Source organism: Channa argus, chromosome 2, assembly GCF_033026475.1.
Source record: "Channa argus isolate prfri chromosome 2, Channa argus male v1.0, whole genome shotgun sequence".
Lineage (NCBI taxonomy): Eukaryota > Metazoa > Chordata > Actinopteri > Anabantiformes > Channidae > Channa > Channa argus.
The window spans coordinates 10961265-10984495 of NC_090198.1; the positions used below are offsets into that span (position 1 = coordinate 10961265).

General features: G+C 39.6%; 1 protein-coding gene across 4 annotated transcripts in view; it reads left to right on the forward strand.

The window, feature by feature from the left end:
- igdcc4 (immunoglobulin superfamily, DCC subclass, member 4) overlaps positions 1 to 23231 on the forward strand; it is a 35182-nt gene that overhangs the window by 1132 nt on the left and 10819 nt on the right. For all 4 annotated transcript variants that reach the window (XM_067495313.1, XM_067495314.1, XM_067495311.1 and 1 more), the window contains exons 2-5: positions 13626 to 13940; positions 18008 to 18149; positions 19521 to 19654; positions 22912 to 23046. In XM_067495313.1, the coding sequence (XP_067351414.1) occupies positions 13626 to 13940; positions 18008 to 18149; positions 19521 to 19654; positions 22912 to 23046 (726 nt within the window). The remainder of the gene's footprint in view (positions 1 to 13625; positions 13941 to 18007; positions 18150 to 19520; positions 19655 to 22911; positions 23047 to 23231) is intronic.

Below are 23231 nucleotides of genomic sequence, written 5' to 3' on the forward strand. Positions count from 1 at the left end.
ATGTGTCTGGGAGCTGATAGTGAAATATGCATAGAATCAGTTTCACTTTACAGACATTGTGGTGAGGAAGGAAGCTGGAGGGAGAAAGAAAAACTCAACCCTCACAGATGATGAGTGGGAGAAATATTGGCCACAGGATTTACATGACAAAGACCTGTTCAGAATATCAGTGGACGTTATACACTGAAGTACTGTTCAGAGGCTGGGACTAAAATAGGGAACATGGTATGCATTTCTCTTCTGGGTAGTGTTTCCTAAAGGATCCCCACCGAACATGCACACCCAGGTGTTTTGTCCCATGGAATGACATCTGATAATATTTCTTTACACCTGAAATCAGTGAAACAAGCTAAAGGCGAAGAGAGATACCAGGCATACAGTAATAGTGAGTGATGGGAAGCAAAGATGTCTAATTTCCTGTAGCATATGCAAAATATCTTTGTGCAGATGTTCAGAGAGTAAAACGTTGGTGTAATGTAACCTCCATTTATAGTTGTGTGTAGTGAAAACAGTGTGTGTGCTGTTTTGAATTCTTGCCTCGCAGTTGCAACTCGAGCATGTCATGCTCTCCGGTGATCGTTAACCATAAGACATCAAGCAGCACTGTGCTTAAAAGTAAAGCACAGTGGAATCAGAAACTCTGTAGCACTTACAAGCATCCAGGCAGATTCTGCTTCCCTTAAGATATACTGTAATTTTATCACATAACTTCCATTGCCCATTGTTCAATTATGCACATAGAGGCCTTAAAAGGGTGGCAGCTAGATGTCTCCTTGACTTCCATCTGATAAAGAGTCGTGATAGAAGGTCGGAGGATACACTGCATATAGACTTCGATTATCAGTGCCTGCAAACTGCAGCAGCGCCAGAATAAAGAATTACTCCCCTTGAGAGAGTGAGTTTCACAATAGGGGGCAATCACATCCATATGATGATATCTTTTGCAGGTACAGTAAATGGAGATTGTGATAGAGGTTGTCCGTGTGTGAGTGTGAAGACTGAATTTGCACTGCAACATAAATCATAGGAGGTTAATACTTAGCAGTTTTATCACTCTGGTTGGTAAAATACCATTTAACAGATTTTGAATGTATACAATGTTAAATTAGTAAAATGATTTAATTAAAACCACAGATATAAATTCACAGAAATATTTTAGAGCCGTCTTTATGAAGTGTTTTGCTTTGTGTGTGTGTTCGTATTTAAAAGTGGAGCATGAATGTTGTGGGTGTTGTTGTGGCAACTGGGGCGGGGGCTGAGGGTGACTCGGAGGTGGGTGCCAGTGAGGCAAATTGGAGGGCAAGGACCGTTGCTACATTCACAACAAAGAGCTTATTTTTTTTTCATTTCTAAAGATCAAATGAAACTATGTCAGCATCACTTAACACATCACAAGCAAATGAACAGAACAAGAAGTGCCTAAGTGTCTGTTTACCCTCCATAGAACACTCCAATTATTAATGGACAAGATGAAAGAACGGTCTGCAGTCCTGCAAGACTTTATGAGCAATTACTGCTTATTGTTATGTCTTTGGCCTTTTTATATACACATGAAAATGGTAAACACAGGAAGAGTGGTGTGCTGTAATGTATGCCAGAAAACGACAGTGTCACAAGTCTATTTAACTCTGATGCACCATGATGTAATATGCCTTGATTGAGGGGAAAAGCACTTTACCTTAATGTATTTCCTGTACCCAAGTGTTACCCATTCTCTAAAGTGATTATTCTGCATGTCTGTGGAAACGGCAGACAGAGGAGGACATGCAACCAACACATAAAGTTGATGACAGATTGAACACCTACAAGCATTTTCTTCAGCAGCGGTTTAGAACAAAATGAGTTTAGGAAACAGCAGACACAAGCAGAGATTTTCATCGTATTACAATTATTATTTTAACGACAAAATGTTACGCGTTGGGGCTTCAATGTGTACATTATGTTGTCATCACAGGTTCCTGTATTAACTTGTAATTGGGGCAGTTGTTACGTTGGGAGGTCGTCCACTGACTGTAGGGTTGGCGGTTAAATTCCCAGCTCCCAGCACCTTACATGGCAGCTTGGCCATCATGTTTGACTGCGTGGATGAGAAGCCAATTCAGACCATTTACCATCATATAAAGACAGGCTAAGGAATAATGTAGACTGTTGCGAGCATAATCTATTGCAGTGTAAACTTTGTATTTATCTCACATTTAGTGAAAACTAAACTAAACTAAACATTTTAAAACAAGCCTTACTTGAGCAGTACTTCCTCACGGGACTTGTTGCTCCTGACATACCCTGCAGAAATTGGGACCTGCCCATCAGTGCCTCCACACGGCTGATATTTTATTTTTAGGTTGTTTTGAAATCCCGTTCTATTGCCTCTGTCTGGTCAGTTACAGGACCCATTAAATCAGATGTCTTTGCAACTCAACATATAATCTCTGAGTTACTTTTCCTCCAACATTCTTAGGTCAGATGGTGTCAGCTCTGAGGCTTGTTTCTTACAAAATAAATATTTCCATGGAACAACCAAGAAAACTTCTTAGCCTGTAGAAAACTTTCTCCTATAGTGACCCTGTACAGGCAGTGGGAGGGAAATGTTTTTTTGAGTCAGCCATTTATTCCACACACTCCACCGGTGTACTGTGGGACAAAGTCCGCTTTCTAGCTTATATATCATGGAGATGTAAGTTACACAAGGGGTTAGAGTTTGGCATGTCAAAAGTAAAATATTTTGAACTAGGTATGTTACAATCTCTGTAATTTAGAATTTATAATATCACTAAAAAGATTCATATATCACAAAATGCATAGTTCAAGTTTTACTATTAAATGCCCAATGTTCTGTTTGCGGCACAGTGAAGTCGTTTCAAAGGTTTGTCACTGATTGTGATTAAGTGGAACAACAATCCTGTGTAGGTTAACAGGGTGTAAATTGAATGTAGCACAGGCAGACATGCGTGTCAGTGTCAATGTCAGTTTCAGTTGAGTTCCATTTTTAATTAAAAGTTTTTTTTAAACTTTGTCTTCATAATTATGCTGCCTTAAAGCTCAAGGTGCCAAAACACCACAACAGCAACAAACAAAGCTGCCCAAATGCTTTCACACCACTTTTTGAATGAATGAATGAATGAAAGCCCAGTGCACTTTAACCTATTGGTCATGGGTTGCCCAATGTTCTGGAAACTTCTTGGCTTTTTAGTTGTATGTCTTTCATGTGCAGTGTATTTCATACTGGGCAAAAAGGCTAGTTTTACTGTAGTTTGCAGTTTCCTTAAACTGTCCTTTAAAGCCAGAACTAGATTTAAAACTCGGTGGCAAATCATGAAGATGAACAAAAACACACAGAACTGACTTTCTCAGCCACTGCAGAAAGTAACATTTATCAGTGTATCCAATATGTGAACAGGCTGGTGTGTTAGTATATCCTCTGCTACACCATTTTGATGGATTAGTTGAATGGTCTCTATGTCTCCTCTACTGCCATCTGCAATGCTGTGTGTGTGTGTGTGTGTGTGTGTGTGTGTGTGTGTGTGTGTGTGTTCAGGATCAGACCCCATTGGATCCAGGTGTTAAACCTCTTGTGTAGTGGCAGCTAGGGAATATTAAACAGAATTTTTGTGCAGACTGCAGTATGTCTTGGTTTAGTTCTTATGCTGTTCATGTAGCTAATGTATGCGCTGTAATTGCTCTGACACCACCACATAATATTTGTGTGTATTTGTAGTTCATAATCTTAAAAAATAACTGTGGAGTAGATGCCTGTATAGACAAATACATTGCACTCAATTAAATGTCACTGTCAATCCTGTCACTGTATATTATTGCATGTCTTGTAGTATTTGCAAAAACGCTGCTTTTAATGAACAATTTGATCTAGTTGTTGGCATTGTTTGAACTGTCTGAGCCCAGACCCATCCCACTCATCCACTATTTCTGTGAAGCCACATATTCTGATCTCTGGAGACTTAAAACCAGACCTTGTTGGACAGCAGTGCCTGTGGAGAATAGCTCATTACCCATTAGTGGTAAATTAAGTATCTCCATGCTTGTGTATGTTTGCTGATATAGATGCAGCTCGTCTGCTTGCTTGCTTGTGTGTAAGCGTGGGCGTGTCAGCTGCGATTTGTGAGTGCATCTTGATCCTGTCCCCAGAGAGTCAATGCTAAATTAGGATGCATATTATTTAAAGATGCCTTGGGCTGAGTTACAGCTGGGTATATTTGTGCAGTGAATATGTTGATTTTTATGGTGTCCTGTGAGCACCTATCCATGCTGGTGGGGAGGCAGTCTTAAGCACAGAGGGGTTTATTTGCAAGGAGAGGAAGTCTTGGGCTTAATTTCTTCTGGTATGAATGCAAACAATTGAATGAGAAAATAAATGTTTTTCTAAACCTCTTCTAAAATGCTCAGACAGTTAGTAATTATATAGTGAGATATTTGCAATCATAAAAAGCGACATTTTTGCAGTTACAGAGCATTTTTTTATCGGTTAAATCACACTTTATGGCTTATCCTTTAGTGGTTTAAGCATATAGTCATGACGGTATCTAGAGTTGCAGAAACATAGGGTAAAATATTGTTTATCACAACAAGCTGCTGAGCTTGTTATCTTTCCATCTGTGGTAGAACTACTCTGTAGCTTTGTAGATTGTTTAGTTTTCAAAGGTCACACATCAGAATCACCCCCTATTGGTTTGCACACTTGCTTTTATTTACACTTGAGCCACAGAGAAACTGTTGCAGTAATCGCTTTGGACCTGTAGTATCATTCTGCTCTAAGTTGCATCTCAATGCACACGGGGCTCAAAGTTGATGGGTTTGTTTTTTCTAATCCCAGTTGCAAATGACATATTTCAGTTGCAGTGCTAAAAATCAGATGGATTGTGCTGTTTCATCCCAGTGGCCCACTGAAGCTTTGCCACATGATGTAATTGGTAACTTTAGCTGATGAGAATTTGATTTAAATGATACCACATGAGGGGTTATACAGTGTATTACCAGACCCAGCAGTCTTTTCATGACCTAATCCATAGCTGAACGGGCGGCTGTAGCTCAGCTGGTAAGGCAGTTGACCATGGACCACAGGGTTATTGGTTTGATCCCAAATCCCAGGTACATGTCGAAGTGTCCTTGGGCAAGACGCTGAACCCCAAGTTGCTCCTAGTGGGTCAGGTGAGCACCTTGCATGGCAGCCACCGCCATCGGTGTGTGAGTGTATATGTGAATGGGAATCAACATTGTAAAGTGCTTTGGATAAAAGCGCGATACAAGCGACTATTTACGGCCTTGGCTGTCTTAAACATTATCCACATGCAAAGTTTACTGGACTGATTAGTGCTGCTGCAGCCATGTTTTGTGTAGTGATGTAACCAAACATCAAGGAGAAGCAGTCAAGCATCTTTTTATTGAAGGGATTATTTTTGTATTCCTTACAAATCTTAGGGTACTTTTTAAACATGGTATGACACTAATACAGTAAGTCAAGTTATCATACTAGTAATATACTGTAACTCTACATATAACTAGACTTTACACTGGCGTTTGTTTTCATTATTTTGGCACAATGTAGTTTTATCTGTGCTTTTGTGAGAGGAGCAGCAGCCTGCCGACAAGCCAGCATTTGCATTCTTTTCATTCCTCTGTGCTGTCATTTGACCAAGCCAACAGCACTAGAAGTAGCCATGTAGGTGTAGGCAATTACAGATGAATATCAATGTTGCTCACGAGTTGTAGTTTAGCTACTCTATAGAGCTGTGGTAGATATACAGAGTTCTAACCACATGTTGCAGAGGGAAAGGCAGGTGAAGATGCACAGAAGAGAAGACAAAGTAGGGCTTTTCCTAATACTACACGTGAGCATCATACAATAAAGAAGAAATACTTATCAATTATTTTTGCATCTCGTACGAGGACCCATACGAGGGATGTGGGAAAAATCACATTCAATTGCCGTATTTTACACAAAGATCACAGCACATCTGTGTCATATGATTGATGGAAGATGTCACTGAAAATCCAGTGCAGGCATAAGACGCGATGCCTGCCCATTGCAGTATGCCCGTGCTCTGCACATGTACTGTACTGTAGCTAGTGTCACGTAGCAGTCTCATTCATCACCCTAACCTTGTCTGAGATGCTCAACCCTGATCCTTGCACAGAGGCTTTATAATGTACATGTGTCTCACTTCAAAGACAAGTGTTGGGGGGGGTGGTTACACTGTTCTTCCTGTGTTGTCTCCTATCTGTGTAGTCCATTTGACATTAATATATTTTGTATTTCCTTTTTGTGCAACATATTGGGAAGATTGATGTTTCCTGTCTTATACTATCCAGATATATATTCCTGTACATTTAAAGTGCTGCTGAGTAAATCAACAGATTCAGATCTACTGTGTTAATCATGTTAGTTTTATTGCGCACTTTGTTGATTCATGCAAGTGGGCCTGGCACTTAACACGGCCATGTGGAGGCCCCATGCTGCTGGGAGACCCGGCATGCAGGAACACTGCTCTGTGATTGGAGGAAGCCAGGCTGGGATGAATGAGCACTGTACATAGAACAGGAGGCACGCAGGACTGCACTGGTACGGCCCCTCTCTCATTCCCTACCCCTTCTTCTCCGATTCTCTGTTCTGCTCCCTTTCACCCTTTTATATGCACATGCTTTGTGGGACACTGGAGTCACATTTGTCTCACCACAGCCTGTCTTCTATCATTGTACACTTTTATGATCTCTTTTATGATTGTGATAATCTAAATGTCAGAATTTCTATATGCAAAACTTGGAAGCATGTTTCATCTTTAACAGTTTGTTGTTTGTACATCTACAGTGACAAGCTGAAAAGACAAATACAGAAAAATGTTTCACAATTTTCTATGTTTTAAAGATACAACAAGTAATTAAATAACTAAACAAAACTGTTGTGAGAAACAAATTAGCCAATACTAACTAAAAATCTTAAAATATTGGATTAAATCATAAAATATATAAATAGAATAAGTAATTAGATGGTAATGATTTGCATTTGGTCTATTTCAGGTTAAAGAGCTGGCCATTTATACCAGGGATCCTTAGTACGGCAAATATTTAATCTTGAAAGATGCTTGAAACATCTCTCTGACTGATGAAAAAAAAGTGCATTCCTTAAAGTCATTCAGTCAAGGCCCTGTCTGTGTGTATGAGCTTAGTCCACTCTCCAGTGGCCAAAGTCAGATTAATATCTTTGATTCATTGCTTCGGCTTTCTGACAGTCAAAGTGAGTGTGTTTTTGTGGTTGAGATGACTGGGTGTTCGAAGAAGCCCGCTGTTTTGTCATGGGAGGAAACACAGCTGGAACGGTTAGCACCTGACACGACAGCTGTCGAGATTGCTGAGTGACTCACAGCCCTGCTGTGGATTTGGTAAAATGTTGAGCCCCCTGAATGTAGCATTGCTTAAGTAGTACACTGAGAAATTTAACATGTCACCCAAGCAATTTAACCCTCATAAATAAGGTAGAATATATAACCTCAGACACATACGGGTCCTTTACATTTTAACATCAGGAGTTGAAAGTCATAAATGTTTAGACAGTAATAAAGAGAATCTGTCATTGAGACTGTTATTTTGTTTATGCACTTGCACCTGAAAACTGAAACACGAGAGTCTCTGTGTCCCTGCAGGGTTTTATTGCTTGCTGCCTTTCTGCTCAAATTATCAATATTGTGGCTTCAAAATATTGATTTGTTTGTCAGATAGATGTTGTCCACAAACACGCGTAAGCATTTGGGAAATTTTACCCTTTGTTGGTATCAATATAAGGTACGAAGGCGCCACTGAACCAACAACACTAGTGCACCATTAGAGCCTAGTTTGTGTTTTGGTTTGTGGCATCCAGACCTAACACACACACACACTCACACACACAGTTTTTGATCTGCAAACTACTCAGTTCTATCAATCGGGCCATCTGTCCCTGTTCACTCAGCCTGTATTTAGGTTTCGCTGCATAGTGATGTGTTACAACTCATTTTTTCCAAGGCAAGTACCACCACATGCACGATATATTGCTAACATCATTCAGGAACAACTCATAGCAATTATCCACTGCCGCTGTGTCAATTTAGCAGATGTACAGGACAATCTGGTTATCACTGCTTTTGAGTGCTTTAGTGGTCCCTCTTTACAGAAGCGTCTGTAATCACATTCCACTCCTCTCTTTCAACTGAGCCTCCAGTCTGTCTTAATCTTATCTGCACTATTCAGTCCTCTGTTTCCTTTTGTAATTGTTATGGCCTCTTTCTTTGTCTTGTGTCATCTCATTCCATTTCTTACTTCTAATTCTCAGCACTTTCTAGATTGTGGCCTCTTTCAGTTCCCTTTGTTCTTGTACAAGCATTAACATGTTTTTTTTTTTTTTTTAGCCCTGTGTGGTTTTATGAATTAGAAAGTCAGTGTGTTGGTCACTACACCTCTTTGTCCAGACTGAACTATTTGACAGCTTGCCATGATCAAACTCTGTAGTCCACCTTAAATGTTTTCTCTTGTCGATGTGAATATAAACAATGAGGGTTTCACTATCATCTGCATTCGGGGTGATTAGCCACAGCACCAACACCTAGACCTCACATTTTCTTCATTCACTAGTCATTTTTCACTACTTTAAAACAACTACAGCAAACTAAACAACTACCTTTCTCAAAATAATGCAGCCATATGTGGAGGGTCTTTAAGGTTGGTGGCTTTTACCAATTTAAGACATTTTATAAATATTGTAAAGTAATTTTGTAGTCCTATTGCTTTTGTGAATAGGTGGGTGGAGGGGTTGGAGCACCAGTTTTTGGACTCTTTTAGCCCAGCCTCATTGTGTGTGTCTGTAGTTCCTGAAAGCCCTGAGGTATTCACTTTAGAGACTGTGGAAACCTAAGCTGTGGCCTCAGGGTCATGGGGTGTCCAGTCTCTGTTGACAGTGAACTAGGTCTGATGAAATATTTGCTGCAGTGTTGGCCCATTCTCCTCCTCCTCCTCCTCTCTCTCCTTCTGTTCTCCCAAATGTTTTGTGAACTGGGGATCCATTAACAGGCATGGCCTGGTGGAATAAATGTTGATGTTCTCAAGAGCTCTGCCTTCTTACCTTCTCCAACTGCCCTGGCTTACTTCTCTTTTTCTCTGACTAAATAACAGACTGAGACCGTCTGTTTTTTGTCACTTGTCATTGTCAAACAACATCAAAATTATTACTGATCAACCAAAGGGACGCTATCATTTACAGCCGATATGCTTGTGTCTTGGTCTCTTTTTAGAGTGTGTTTGATTGTCTCCTCTTGTCCATTTGTCTCTATTTCATCCTTTCTCTCTTTTGTAAACTGCTGTCATCTCTCTACTTAAAGTAAGCTATGAACCTCTTGGTGCAGTGCCATCACAATCCATTCATTAGAGCTCAATGAGACCGCACAGCCACTTCTATATCCCAGAGTGCACTCTGTCTTTTCCAGCAGCTTCCTCTTATACAGTAAAATGGCAAAATGACCACTTCACAGATCCCACCTCTTCAGCACATTGTGTCCTCATGAGACATTGACAGTCACTGTGCGGGCGTGCATGTGCCTCTGTGCATTGTAATAAGTGCGCATGAGTGGTGCTGTTCATGGCCACGAATCTAGGGCATGTCAAGGTTTCTGCTGCAAATGTGTGTGTGTGTGTGTGTGTGTGCGTGTGTGTGTGTGAAAAACAAGTGTTTTATTCCCTAATGAAATAACCACTACTTGAAATATTTGACATGCTTACCTTGCCAACTTCTTAAACCCTAGTGGGTCATGGCTCTGAACATTTTACTGTAGGCTTACTAGGTTTTCAAGGCATGTTTAATGTTGTTATAAACAGTAATTGGCATTCCTCAGGTTAATTTTGCTGAAAGGAAATTAGGAAGGAATTTAGGAAATTATTTTCTATTTTTCATTTTCCTAATCACTTTCCCTATTCCGTTTTGTTATGACTAATGGCTTTCATATTCAGTGCACAGTGATTCTGCATCTCTCACCAGGAGCAACCATTGGCGCTCAGCTGGGAAATGGCTGCTATTTTTTTTAATGACTTAAAGAGATCATATTGTATGGGGGTGATCTCTATCAATGTGATTTGTGATTTTTCTACACAACTGTGGACCATGGATATTTTAGAGTTATTTACATGTCTGTGTTTGTGTTTGAAGGCATGTTTATAGTGTCTTCATAGCCTGTGTAAGTTTGTGTGTGTCAGTGTGCTCCGCATTAGCTTTTCTCACCATTACCCAGCCTCTTCATCGGGAAGTGATGGTGGGGGGGGTTCAGGCCTCATTTAGTCAAGGAAAAAAAATTCATCTCCCATTAACTTAATTAATTTAATTCCAGAGAAAGAGAAACTGAGAGAAACCTGCGTGTGCACGCGTGTGTGTGTTTCTGTGAGAAAATAGTCTTCATTAGCTTAATTCATATAGATGTCTGTCAAATTAACTATAAGGATAAAGTTAATATGCACAAGAAATCCTGCAGCAAGATGAAGTGATTGCTGCAAAAAGGGGTCACGGCAATTACTGGTACTGTATATGATATATATATATACTGTATACTTTCACCACAGACAGACATTTAATATTGGAGAAGTAATAAAGACATAATTTGTGCAATTTTTTTAGGATGTTTCTTTCTAGGATAGAGTGAACATTGGGTCACATATTTGGTCTATAGATTAGTAGGAATAAAGAATGTTCCCAACATTCTAAGCCATAAAATCTCTTGCTAGCTGAGTTTTTGTGTATGTTTCTTCACTAACATTCTACTTTTACACAATGTTGTTTTCAGTTTTTTATATGATGCATTTATGTCATTGGAATGCAGTGAAATGCTGTGAAAGTTAGAAGCGGTACATAAATGCTGTTTTTTTCCCGAAGGCTATGTCAGCTTAATTCACACTTCACACAGATTACCTTTAACTGTGGAGGGGGGTAACAGCTGACCGTAAATGTATTCAGTTGAATTCTACCACAGCAGGAATGGCAGCTGCACTTGAGAGTACAACACATAAATCAGCCTATACAGGAGATGTTTCCATACAGGAGCTCAGTCAAGACTAAGAATACATATAGAAGTTCTTACTTACTTTTCTTGTATTGTCTGATTACAAATGCAAATTATTTGGATTTGCATTATTGTAATTTGCAACTTTTCTTATTTGCAACTACTATCTCAGGATACTGTGATGTAGTTTTTGCTATTGTAATTTTTTTTGTGGTTAAGCAACAACATATTATTTGAATGTAACTTTTATGTAGCACTCTGCTTCCCATCTCGGGTCAGCTCATCAACCGCTCACGCCAGGACTTCCCCTCTCTTTCTCCCTGACTTTAATGTCTTGCTGCTGACATACAAATCCCCTCATGCTGCTACACCCATTTCATTTGCAGAGCTTCTCTTTCTACTCCTCCTCCTCCTCCTCCTCTTTATGTATTGAGACTGGCCTCTTCTCTGTCTCCAAAACACAGCTTCTGGAATGCACCACCCTTATCCATCTGTGCCGTCTATGCTACTGACTCTGTCGAAGTTATGTTACAAATTGACAAATTGTCAAAAGCAGAAAATAAATCAAAAAATGAAAACAAATCAGTTGTAAGAACTTAAAAAAAGAAAGGAGACTACAGTAGGTAAAAGTCTACACTAAGGGTGGGGTAGCCCTTAGATGCAAACGATTACAAAAATACGTCGATTTACGGTTTACCTGCATCCAAAGTTGGGCTAGAAATTAAAGCTACACAGAGATTCGGCACTTGGGACAATTTTGGAACAAGTAAATGACCTTGCAGTGCGCAGATTTAGTTGTTAAAGGTCAACTGGAATATGAAAAAATAAATATTTGTGTTCTGAAATCGCTGGATATAAATTCTTCACGACACCACTGAGATTAGCAAAAAAGGAAGTAATCTTGTGGAGCAGCTTCTTCTCTCTGTGTCTGAGCGAAGGCGGAGCTCAGCCAATTTTCTCTGTCTGCAGCAGAGATGGAGCAGACAGCTAGAAAACTCAAAGTTACTTCTTAACCCGGCCGGACAACATCAATGCTCCGCAAATTAACTATAAGAGTAAATGATTAAAATACTGGCTAAACAATCAGAAACGTGCAGGAAAGTGATCATTCCAGCTGTGCCCGCATTTCCCCATCCACCAACATGTGTTCACCACAACAAAGTTGTTAGTTAATTGCAAACTGCTGCAAACACATTAGCTTACGTCCTCCCAAAGCTGGAAGTTATCAAAAGCTTTATGTGCTGCAGGTTCTGGTGGTCACTGAGACAGTCACAGTTCCAAACCAGACAGGACCCTGTAGCTGTCAGCAGACAGTCCCAATCAGCAGCAGACAGAGTAGGACGGGGATCAGTTATGGGAACTGATTTCATGTTCATTCATCTATTCTATTACAGTATTTAAAGTAAAGTAAACTCAACTGTTTACTGAGGAAATGTAGATGCACCACATTCCGTTAACTTGAATGGAACAAGCTCTTAATTCAGTAATATTTTGGAGAGACTTCATATTAGTCTGTAAAACACAGATAACCGGTTAAGACTGGCCTATTTTTTGGGGGGGTACGATAATGCACTGAAGTGCATACATGAATTATTATACTGAAATATAAATGATTGATGAATTGAAATTGTTATTTTTAGTAAATTAATTATGTTATGTTATTATATTATGCTATATTATTATATATTAATTGAAAAATTAAAAAGAGCTTAATGGGAAAATAATTAATAGATTAATTGATTAATTGAAGCAATAATTGATAGATTAATCGACAAAGAAAAAGTCTACACTCATCACATCAGGGAAGTAGACTCTGCTGCACATGAAATGAAAAGCACATTAGTTTAGAAAAATAATTCATATATCCATCCATTTTACTGCTTTTTATCCCAAAGTATATAGAAACTAAAACTTTCATGACTGATGATTGTTGGGCAGCCTCAGTTAGCCTTGATTTAATTAACAGTTTGATGTGGCAAATGACCTTGGAGTTGGGTAGGCACCAGTTTGGCATTTTCAAGTCGGCATCAAGCGATAGGGGCGAAAGGTCATTAAAGCAAAGCTAAAGTCTCTAATAAAACTGCCATCCTATAAGAAGAACTGTGTAATGTTGTAAAATAAAGGAGTAACCTGCTGCCAAAAGACTGTGAAATATTTAGCCCATATGTTCTTAGAAGCCATTTCACCGTGTTGAATACCCTGGGCTACCTCCCTTAACTACTCTGGACTCATTATGAGAGGAAAATACTGCCTGTTCCCCCCATCAAATAATAACAGATACTGTACCTGAGAATCAAATCACAATAACAAGCCAGTAAAAACACTGATCATCATTCAAATATTAAATTGGAGCAGCCACCTTTGGTTTTGAAAATTGCTAGGTACACCAGGAAGAAATCCTGTCTGTGAGTGGGATAGTACAGTTTAAAATAATAAACTCGTGCTGTGTATTGTGGTTGTCGATCCTGTGATTCTATGTCTGTTTTTATATAGGTTGGAATTGATGCTGTTGCTATTGAATTAGCATGAAAAAGAGAAATTGAATTGGAAATAATCACATTTTACATAGTTAACAACCATTTCTTTCTTTGTCCTGCACAGAAAGGCCGGTATCTGTGGAGCTGAGCTGTGGGGCTGGGCCCAGCCATGTAGTGTTGGAGCCAGGTTTGCCCCTCTTGCTGGACTGCAATCTGGGAGCCACTGATTCGCCTTTCAGTGTCACTTGGCTTCAGGATGGTCAACCTCTACCCTCGGAGGGGATTGACTACTTGCAGTATTTGGCCAATGGATCCCTTCTTCTGCTGGCAACCCCCAAGGATGAGCTGCCACCCCATAACGTGGAGGGTGGCTACAGCTGTGTCAGTGCCAGTGCCCTCGGAGCCCTGACCAGCCGGACTGTAAATGTTCTTCTGGCAAGTAGGTGTCTAGCAACATCCAGAAGATCTTGGTTAATTGTGGGTGCTTTGGTTTTTCACCTCACACATAACACATGCAGTTTAGATGACCTGGATCCTCAATATTAGTAGGTAATTGTATCTATCTGGGTGTGTGAGCTCTATGGCAGGCTGTCAATCTGTCTAAATTATCTAGGATGAACTGTGCCTTTCTCTTATTGCTCTTGACTAGGTCTTCGTGACTCTCAGCAGGATACACATAGAAAGTTCATGGATTCCAAGATAACTGTAGCACTCAAAATGAATATACCCTGAAAATGAATATACAAATGAATATAGAATTGTACTAATTAAAACAGAAGTGAGATGCTATGAGATAGATGTGATCAGTGTGCAAGATGTCAAAGCTGAACTGCTGTAAGTTTGACATTGAGCAGACATTCTCCTTTCCTACTGCGTCCTCACTATCAGAAATGATTCTGAAGAGACAATGTAGCAGAGATCACATCTGTGAAAACATTATGAAAAAGTGAAAGTATCAGCATGGGAGGGAGATGGTGAAAGCAACCTACTGCTTCTTCAAATACCGATTTAAACGTCTGTGGTATTTTGGTCTTTAACTCACTATTCTCAGAGTAAGGACAATCTCTGTTCAAAATAAAAGCTTAAGTAGATCTAAAAATCTAAAGAAATCACTTTTACTTAAAACATTTATTTTGGTTTTGCTATTTGCTTTTTTTTTCAGTGTTGCCCTTTATAGTGTAAATGTAAAGCTATAAAGGCCAATAAACTGTAAAAAGGAAATAGCATTTATGTTACTGATGTTTTCCAGTAGTCATTATGAATTTCTATGACCATGTTTGATTTGTTTTTCAAACTGTTACTCAGCCTGAAATCTGGCAAGCACAGGTCATGGGTGGAATTATCTGCTTCCATTAGGGAGGGAAAAATGCTGCAACTCGATACCTGTAGGACCAAAGAGTGGGCCGTAGAGAGAAGAATGGACAAAGACCGAAAAAGTGTCAGAGTAAAGTCAAGAGCAGGGGAAAAAGTGAAAGAGATGCAATGAAAAACAGATTTGGAGGGAGCAAAGAAAAACAAGATAAGAATTTTTTTGATGTAGCAGGGTTACACACATTACACAAAGCAGTGCCCAAGAAGCTGCCTGAAAATGTTCCTTTAACACTGAGAAAGACCTTGTTGCTAGGAAACAATTTGACATATTTTTGACCCTGTGGCTTCAAATGTCACCTTTTGTTGGGAATGTTGCCCAGTGTGTCATCAAATCCAGGCAAAACATTGTGAAATTTGTAATATCTGAGTGTGTGTTCTACATGGTGGTGGATGAAGCTACCACGGAATTTCATTGCAGGCCTGGGAACACTCATGGAGCCCTGGGAAAAGACTATTATGATTGTGCTTTGAGCTCATTGTCATTGTCCTCCCCTGCTCCCTTCTCCCCTCTCTGCAAACACGCATGCAGACAGATGCACACGGTGATCCAGTAATGTAATCACAAGCTGTATGTGTACAGGCATGAGAGCATTCTGGAGTAAAGACTGATTTACAAATAGGTCTGCACACACACACACACACACAGGTGGAATGTTTACATGAGGGCATCACAGTGTGTATCTGTCAGAGGTGGCAGGGGTTAATCATTAACTCCTATTGCAAAGCTGGCTGTGCAAGTTATTGAAATTTTTTTTGAAAGGAATCAAATGCCAAATGGCCCAACATGCATGTCAGCCTCTGTGTACTCATTGAGAAATTGTGTTCCTTCAGCAGAGTAGGAAAACACAGATGGCCAGTTTGCTGCCATGAATAACAGTTGGTGTGAGAAGGGTTAGCGCTGTGTCTCTTTAAGCTCACAGTGGTTTGGAGGAAATCCTAAGGCATTCATTTCATTTCATTTCAAGAAAATGCCCATCTCTGACTATGGCTACTCCTATTTACAGTGCCACTTTCTGAACTAAGTCCTCTCATTGTTTTTGTTTATAGTCAGATAATATCCCCCTATGTCTCCCCTCATTTGCAGCTTTTAGGCCGTGCTAGCAGAATTTCAGTGTACTGTATTAGTCTGTCAGATGGTCAGTCTACTGCCTCTGTCCTGTCCAAAATGTTTTGAAGTATGAAGTGGCATCCCATAAAAACTTTGCATGATGCCAGATGATGAATCAAACTAACTTGTGACTGGTATTATCTCACGCTGAACCAGCAGTTTTGACATTTATAGTTTTTAGTGCAATGTGTCGGTTTGTATTGGAGGCCGCCTGGTGGCTCAATGGGTAGAGCAATGGGCTGGGATTCAGAAGGAAACGGGATTAAATCCCACCCCACCAGGTGTGGCTTCGCCCAGGACCGCCTTGGTGCTGGCCCTGAACCCATGCCAAGTCAATGTGGGGAACACGTGTGGACCCCTGAAAGGACACGCCAAAAGCTGTTGATCTGTCAGTATGTATTGAAGTGCATGTCAAAAAATATTGCACAGCCCACGGTGCCCAGAAGATGAACAGCACTTTTCTAGTGCCACCAGCAGGTTCGAGTTTTTACATCTCAGTATCTACTAGATTGCTGTAGAAAAGTCGTTATCTTGCCAGTCATCTGTGACATTTATGTCAATTTGAATCGTAATACATTTATGAAATGCATAACTTTTCACCTCTTACCATCATTATTTCCAAACTTTTAACCAATGTGTTGGTTTATTCGTGAAGACCTGAAAACTACTGTCATGTTATTTCTCTAAAAGGAGTTGAATTCCCACGGCAGGGCACAATACGATGTTTTTGAAAACGTCAAGAACTGACCTTCCGCACAATAGGTCTAGAACTTTAGTTGGAGTGTTACATCTTACAGTGTGGTGAATACTATCACACTAATTTGATTTGTCAGTGCAATAAGTGAATATGGGACATTTAAAAAGAAATTATGAGTTACGCTAATAAGATCTTATGTGTTAAATGATGAATCAGTTCAGAGTTACAATTATAGAAAAGGAATTTCAGGAAGAAGAGGCACGAGTGGAGCACACGCTCAAAAGAGTGTTGCACAGAAAATTATCTGAATGAAATTATATGAATTAAAAGGTTTTAAACTAGTCTAAAATAGTCATAAATGTATAATAATAGACAGTTGTGAGGAGGAGAAAATCAGGGATTGCAGGGATAATCTGCCTTACTGCAAGTGCTACAAAATTCAAATATAACAAAATATATGAGAAAAAAAACAGACGTATAATGATGTAATGATCATCAGTTCTCCTTGTGCGAAGGTTCCTGCAGCAGGTATCCACCACCTTCTGACTCCAGCAGGGGGTGATATCTGGGGTGGCCAACCAGCAACACCCCTGGTCCCCCCTCTGGCCACACCTCTGACTCTTTTGTTTGGCCCAGTTAAATCAGTTGGGATTTGGAGTCTCTTTCTTTTCTGTTACTTTTCCACATTCCTCCTGCCTTTATTTGCCTTCTCTGTCTTCTTTCTCTGTTCTCTCCTTTGATCTACCCCCAACTCTATACTCCTCAGTCAGAGCTACAGGCAAGTGGCTGGGACAGCCAACCAGTTTTGTTCTCTTCTCCCACAGCCTGTTCAGGGTCAGAGGTTAGAGGCCCTCAGACAGTACTCACTGCTGCCCCCCGGTGCTAAGCATTACCTTCTGTAGGACGCTTTGTGTCTGAATGTTTGAAGGATGTGAAAATTGAAGCCCTGCCAAGACTCAACCAAGACAGAGAAATCATCTCGCCCTGCCTGATTAAAACCCTAAAATTCTCCTAATCATGACATTCAGGGTTATTGAATTTGTCTATACAAGCCTCTACTTTGTTTAGAGCATTTAAAACTTAAAAGTGACAATCAGCAGCCCTTAAATGACTTGAATACAGTAATTGGGAAATTGTGGTGCTATTATGCACAGAATTACCCAAACTAGTTTTATAGTGAAAGAAAAACATGAAGTGGATTTTTCAAGCAAAAGGTATAAATGGGATTAGCAGTATGGTCAGTTTTGTTTGTGTTATATAAAGATTACAGGTGACAATTAGTGTACAGAACCATTGCTGTTAGCAATCATAGTCATTTTTCTACCAACAGGTCTCTCTCAGTTCCATCAGGAGCCATCACCTCAAACAGTGCACACTGGAGGAGCTGCCCGATTTGAGTGCCAGATTGAAGGAGTACCTACACCTGTTATTACCTGGGAAAAAGACGAAGTGGCTGTCCCTGAGGAGACAAGGTGATTTTTCCTTTATTTTAATTTTCTTCTCACCCTATCTTCCTGTACATCTTTATTTCTCACAATATGTCAATGAACAAGCAATGTGATCACTCTGCTCATCCAATTCCTTTGGAGGACCTTCGTATTTATTTTCTTGTTTGGACACCAGTTCACAATCACTGCTGTAGACTGGGGTTACACGTTTCAGTGAAGTGGTAGAAGATTCATTTGCCCCTGAGAATACAAACAGTCTTAGTTCACTTGTATTGTCATGTTTGCAGCAGAGTGTACAAAATGTCAAGTGCAAAACTATTTTAATTAGTTAGGTAAAAAACAAAATTGCTGGTAAATATTCAGGTTTGCAACATATATAAGAAAAGCAAAGATTTTTAAACAAGCTACTCACAATGAACGTTCTGCTGTTCTATAGATAACGAACAATTTTTACCCTGCTGCAACGTATCTCTCTGTGCAAGTTATCTTTCACATATCTTCTCATTTACTGGGCCATTTAATGTATTGACATTTCACAGTGGCTCCACTAAATTTGTCTCCAGCCTTATTGTAGAGGACTAAGTGCTAATGGCTGCTCTATTTCTGTATGACCCACAAACAGCTCACTGCTTACAGGTCTTTTTGGTGGGATGTTGTTCTCCCACCTCAGGCGCTACTAATGGCCTCTCACAAAGATGAGACAAAGGGTGGCGGATACATCACTGGCTTTTTCCCTCTCTGTTCTCTTCTGCTGCAGTGTGCCTCTTCCAGGCTATTGGTTTTTCTGCCATCTCTTGCTCCTTTTTCTTCATTAATATCCCCCTTCCATTTCTGATTGTTTCTTCAGTGGCTCCCTGTCTCCCTCTCATTATCTGTTTCTTTTTGTTTTCTCTTTTTTTGCCGTCCCGTACCTCTTTTCATAATGCATCTTTTTTTCTCACCTCCTCTGCACTCCCTTTCTTTTCCTCCCTTCTGAAATGATTACCACTGGTCAGATTAATAGGCTGTGCTCAAGTAAATAAGATCATGTGGGATAGCATTACATTTCCTGGGCATTGGGGACCTGGCTTACAAGCATGGAGTAGCTTATACTGCCTGGAACATGAATTTCATAAAATGTAGGATAAAAGCAAATAATTAATATTGTATGTAAAAGGATAACCTGTCTTTCTATGTATTTTCACACTTTTAATTCCTCCTTGTAGTGGTTGTATGCAAAAGCCTCTCATCTGAATTAAAAGGATGAATTCTTGTAAAGACCCAGCAACATCCCCACAGAGTTGATCAGCTGGATGTTTTATGCCATGGGTCACTAAGCTATTTATTCAGTTGTGTCTCTCTCATTCATCTCCTTTCTCGCTCTGCCACTTTTCTTCTTTCCCCTATGTGCAACAGGTTCATTTCCCTTCCTAATGGGGTCCTCCAGATTTTGGAGGTGACCAAGGAGGATGAGGGTGCCTACCGCTGTGTTGCATCCAACTCTGCCAGGACATACATCAGTCACGAAGCCAGGCTCACTGTCACCTCAGGTGAGCTCTGTTGCAGTGCATTATAGTGTTTGAATTGTCAGCCAGGCCCCGCTGGGAGTTGCATGGCCAATCACAAAAATCGAATTTGAGGACAAAAACAACTAGTGTAATAAAGCTGCACTCTCTCACCTTGTGTTTGTAAACTAATCTAAACGTAATAATTACACTGACCTGGAGAGTTTTACCTAGCATAAATATAATTTGAAATATTTGGCCTTTAATTATAAAAGATGTCTTCATTATCTTGGAAACATCAGAATACAGTGGATCTTTTCTTGTTCAGAATAAAGAATGCACTGATTATTAGGACTAAGCCGAGTCGACTAAAACGGCACATGTACAGCTGCTGCAGCTGATTGGTGATTGCATGGCATCCAGACCAATCTCCCCATTCATTCCATCACAATGCAATTAGGAAGAAGGCTACAGGCTGGGTGTAGTATAATGAAAATATGGCATTAAAAGAATCACTCCGAATAACTACATAGTACCAAGGTCATGACTGTCATTGTGAAATGTGATGTGGTTTTGGAACCTAGGAATGTGAGAAAATACAGTAATGCTTTAGTATTTACTTAGTAAACCTACCTTTTTTCCTCTTTCAACCCAATACAAATAATTGGTTAATGGCAAAGTGGTTTACAGCCAAATATCATTACAGCTGAATTGATAGCTGAGACTCGGGTCATCCTGGGGCTACCTGGGTAATTGTTTGCTTAATTAAAAACAAAACCAAGTAATGCAGTATTCATTTATGTAATTTTATTACATTTTCTCTTTGATTCTTAATTTCAATACAAACCAAGTCTCAATTTCCGTTTAATTTCACTTCCGCCTACTAAAATAAATGATTGACCTTTGCTAGTTATCCTTTACACAGTGTTTTTGCAAGACATTTTCAATTTCTTATTAAAAGCATGTTTATTATGTAAAGCACTTTTAAGCTGATGTTGTATATTAAAGTGCAGGGCATCAGCAAGGACATGCAATGTAAATGCACAGCAGGTTATGCGTATTTCCTTTGACTGTCCTGCAGTTTTAAATATTAATTTTCTGAGTGTTGACAGGCTATAGACACCTTCTATAACTACTGGCATTGGGGTTACATTTTTTATTCAGTCTTCCATGAGTGTCTGACCCTGTCCTTTGTTCAGCTCCTTAGCTACTGATAAAGGCTCATTCTGCCAAAGAACTGCAAATTTCTCAGTAATTCAGTTTATTGAATAATTTCAAGTATGGAAACTCTTGACTTTTGTAATTCAAGTGCTGTCTTGAGTAGTTAGGCTGGGTCCTAGTCTGTGTGCACAAGGATTTACTTCACTTTATCTAAAAATGTTAATTTCAGTACTTGAAACTGTCTCCCTTAGAGTTTTGTCCTGTTTCACAGAGCTATATACCGTAGCTTTTGTGTACTGTAGTTTACAAACCAAATTGACGGACAAATTGCCTCCGGGTGTGGCTACAGCTGGCACTGAGGCATAATAAATGGAAAAGAATGCACAAGTAAGAAACGTTTAGGTTTAATTTCACAAATGACTATTTAATGTAATGGTTTGCCAACTTAGAAAAGGTGGCAGACATCCCAGTCCTTGTGAAAGCACTCACTAGTCACCAGTCACTATGTACAGTAGTTCGCCATTTTGTAGTAGTGTTCGAATGTTGTGTGCCAATCTATTCACACTATACTGCACTCAAATTATATCCCAATAAAAGTGACACTAAAAGTAGTGTACGTGCCATGTAGACCCACCGACAATCTGCGAAAACAATCCAACAATGCAATGCTTCCTGTTTTACAGATGAGAACGTCACCATCAAATGGCTGTTAGTGACAACTGTTAGTGTCAGAAATGTCAATTGACTACTCCTTGTTGAGTGACCTACATAGTGTACATTGTATAGGGAGTGGGGAATAAGTGAGTGGGCGGTAATTTCAGACACAGCCAGTGTAAAATATATAATAGGAAAATGCATTGACAGTGTACATAATTAGAAATGCATAATGTGATATTCATTATCATGTAATGCAGGGCCATTATTGTTATTCTAAAAATAATTGTTAAAGTGTTAAAGTACATTATAGGCTCATTTTTTCTCTCTCACACTGCTGTCATAGGTCCTAAATAGGATGTATGTAGAATCTCAAGTACATTTACTGTACTTAAGGCTCTATTGAGCCATTGCATGAAATAGGTCTCAAATATAAAGCCATCACTTCAACTGCTTGCACTTCAGAATTGAATGATTAGAATAGCTCATACCTCATACACATGCTTTGACAGCTTGAATTGAGGTCTTCAAGTTGAAGTACTTAACTTGAGAGGATTTTGAAAATATGAAATATTCAGCTGCTTTAAACCTTTAGTTTCAAGATTCTTATATCTTTCTTACCCATTTACGCATCATATCCACATTAAAATACTCCTCCATACAGCCTCATCATTTAATTTAGTTGTCACAAAGCAAACTGTACCACTTTAAAGTTTTATGCATAAGCATAGGTTACTGTAAAGTATTTTTACAGAATGCCAGGTCTCTTCCTGGAGATCATTAGCATTTTGGTCTGCTGAGACAGCTTTAGGTGAACAAAATGGCGAAACTTTAGGCTTTCTCCCACTAGTGGTGTCTTACGGTCACAGTGGAGAAATCAGTGTCCAACATCAAAACAATATATTTTGACTAACTAAAAAGGAAAGATTTACATCTATTTCTCAGAACCTATATAGTTAAAATTTCCTACTCAACTAGAAACTGAAATTTCCTCTAAAGTCAGCGTCAAAATCCTGTACTGTCTCCTTCTTAATTTTCTAGAGGGATGCAGCACACAGATTCTACAATATATGTCATCTACTGTACATTTTTGTGATTAAGAACTTTGTTTGAAACAATAACTTTCACCCTGAGACTCAGGGTGAAAGTTGATGTGAAGTTGATGTGAAGATGTGAAGCCTATGCCAGCAGATACTGCTGTAGTGCTGTTAATTTGATTTCTTTAACATTGCTTAAATGAAACGACACAAATGTTACAGCATCGTCTTTAACAGAACAGGAAACAGATTGCAGCTACTACTTTAGGTCGACATTTAGCCAAGACAGAATGTGTATGCCACCACCCAGTGGTAGTATGTTCTGATTCCACCTAGTAATGACCGTTCAGGTCATAACCTCAAGTTGAACTTTCCACTTACAAGCACTAACTTAAAATATTATTGCTCGATAATTCAAATGTGAACACTTCTTTTGTTGATTAACTGTAGGCCCCGCTGAAGCCCTCAACAGAGTTGTGATTGTTACACCACCTCAGAATGCCACAGTGGTGCTTGGCCATCCTGCTGTGATGGAGTGTATGGCACACGGCCAGCCAAAACCCCTGGTGTCCTGGAGCAGACAAGGTAATTCTTACAAATGCTTGTATTTACTCTTTTTCCTTGCCAGCTCTCTTCCTGTTTTACTCTTTTATTGGACCTGTCGTACTTCATTATCTGTGCCATGCTCTCTAACGACCAGTCTTTCACTCACAAATGACAAGATTAATACGGCAGGATCAGATTTGTGTACCAGTGACTTCAACACTGTT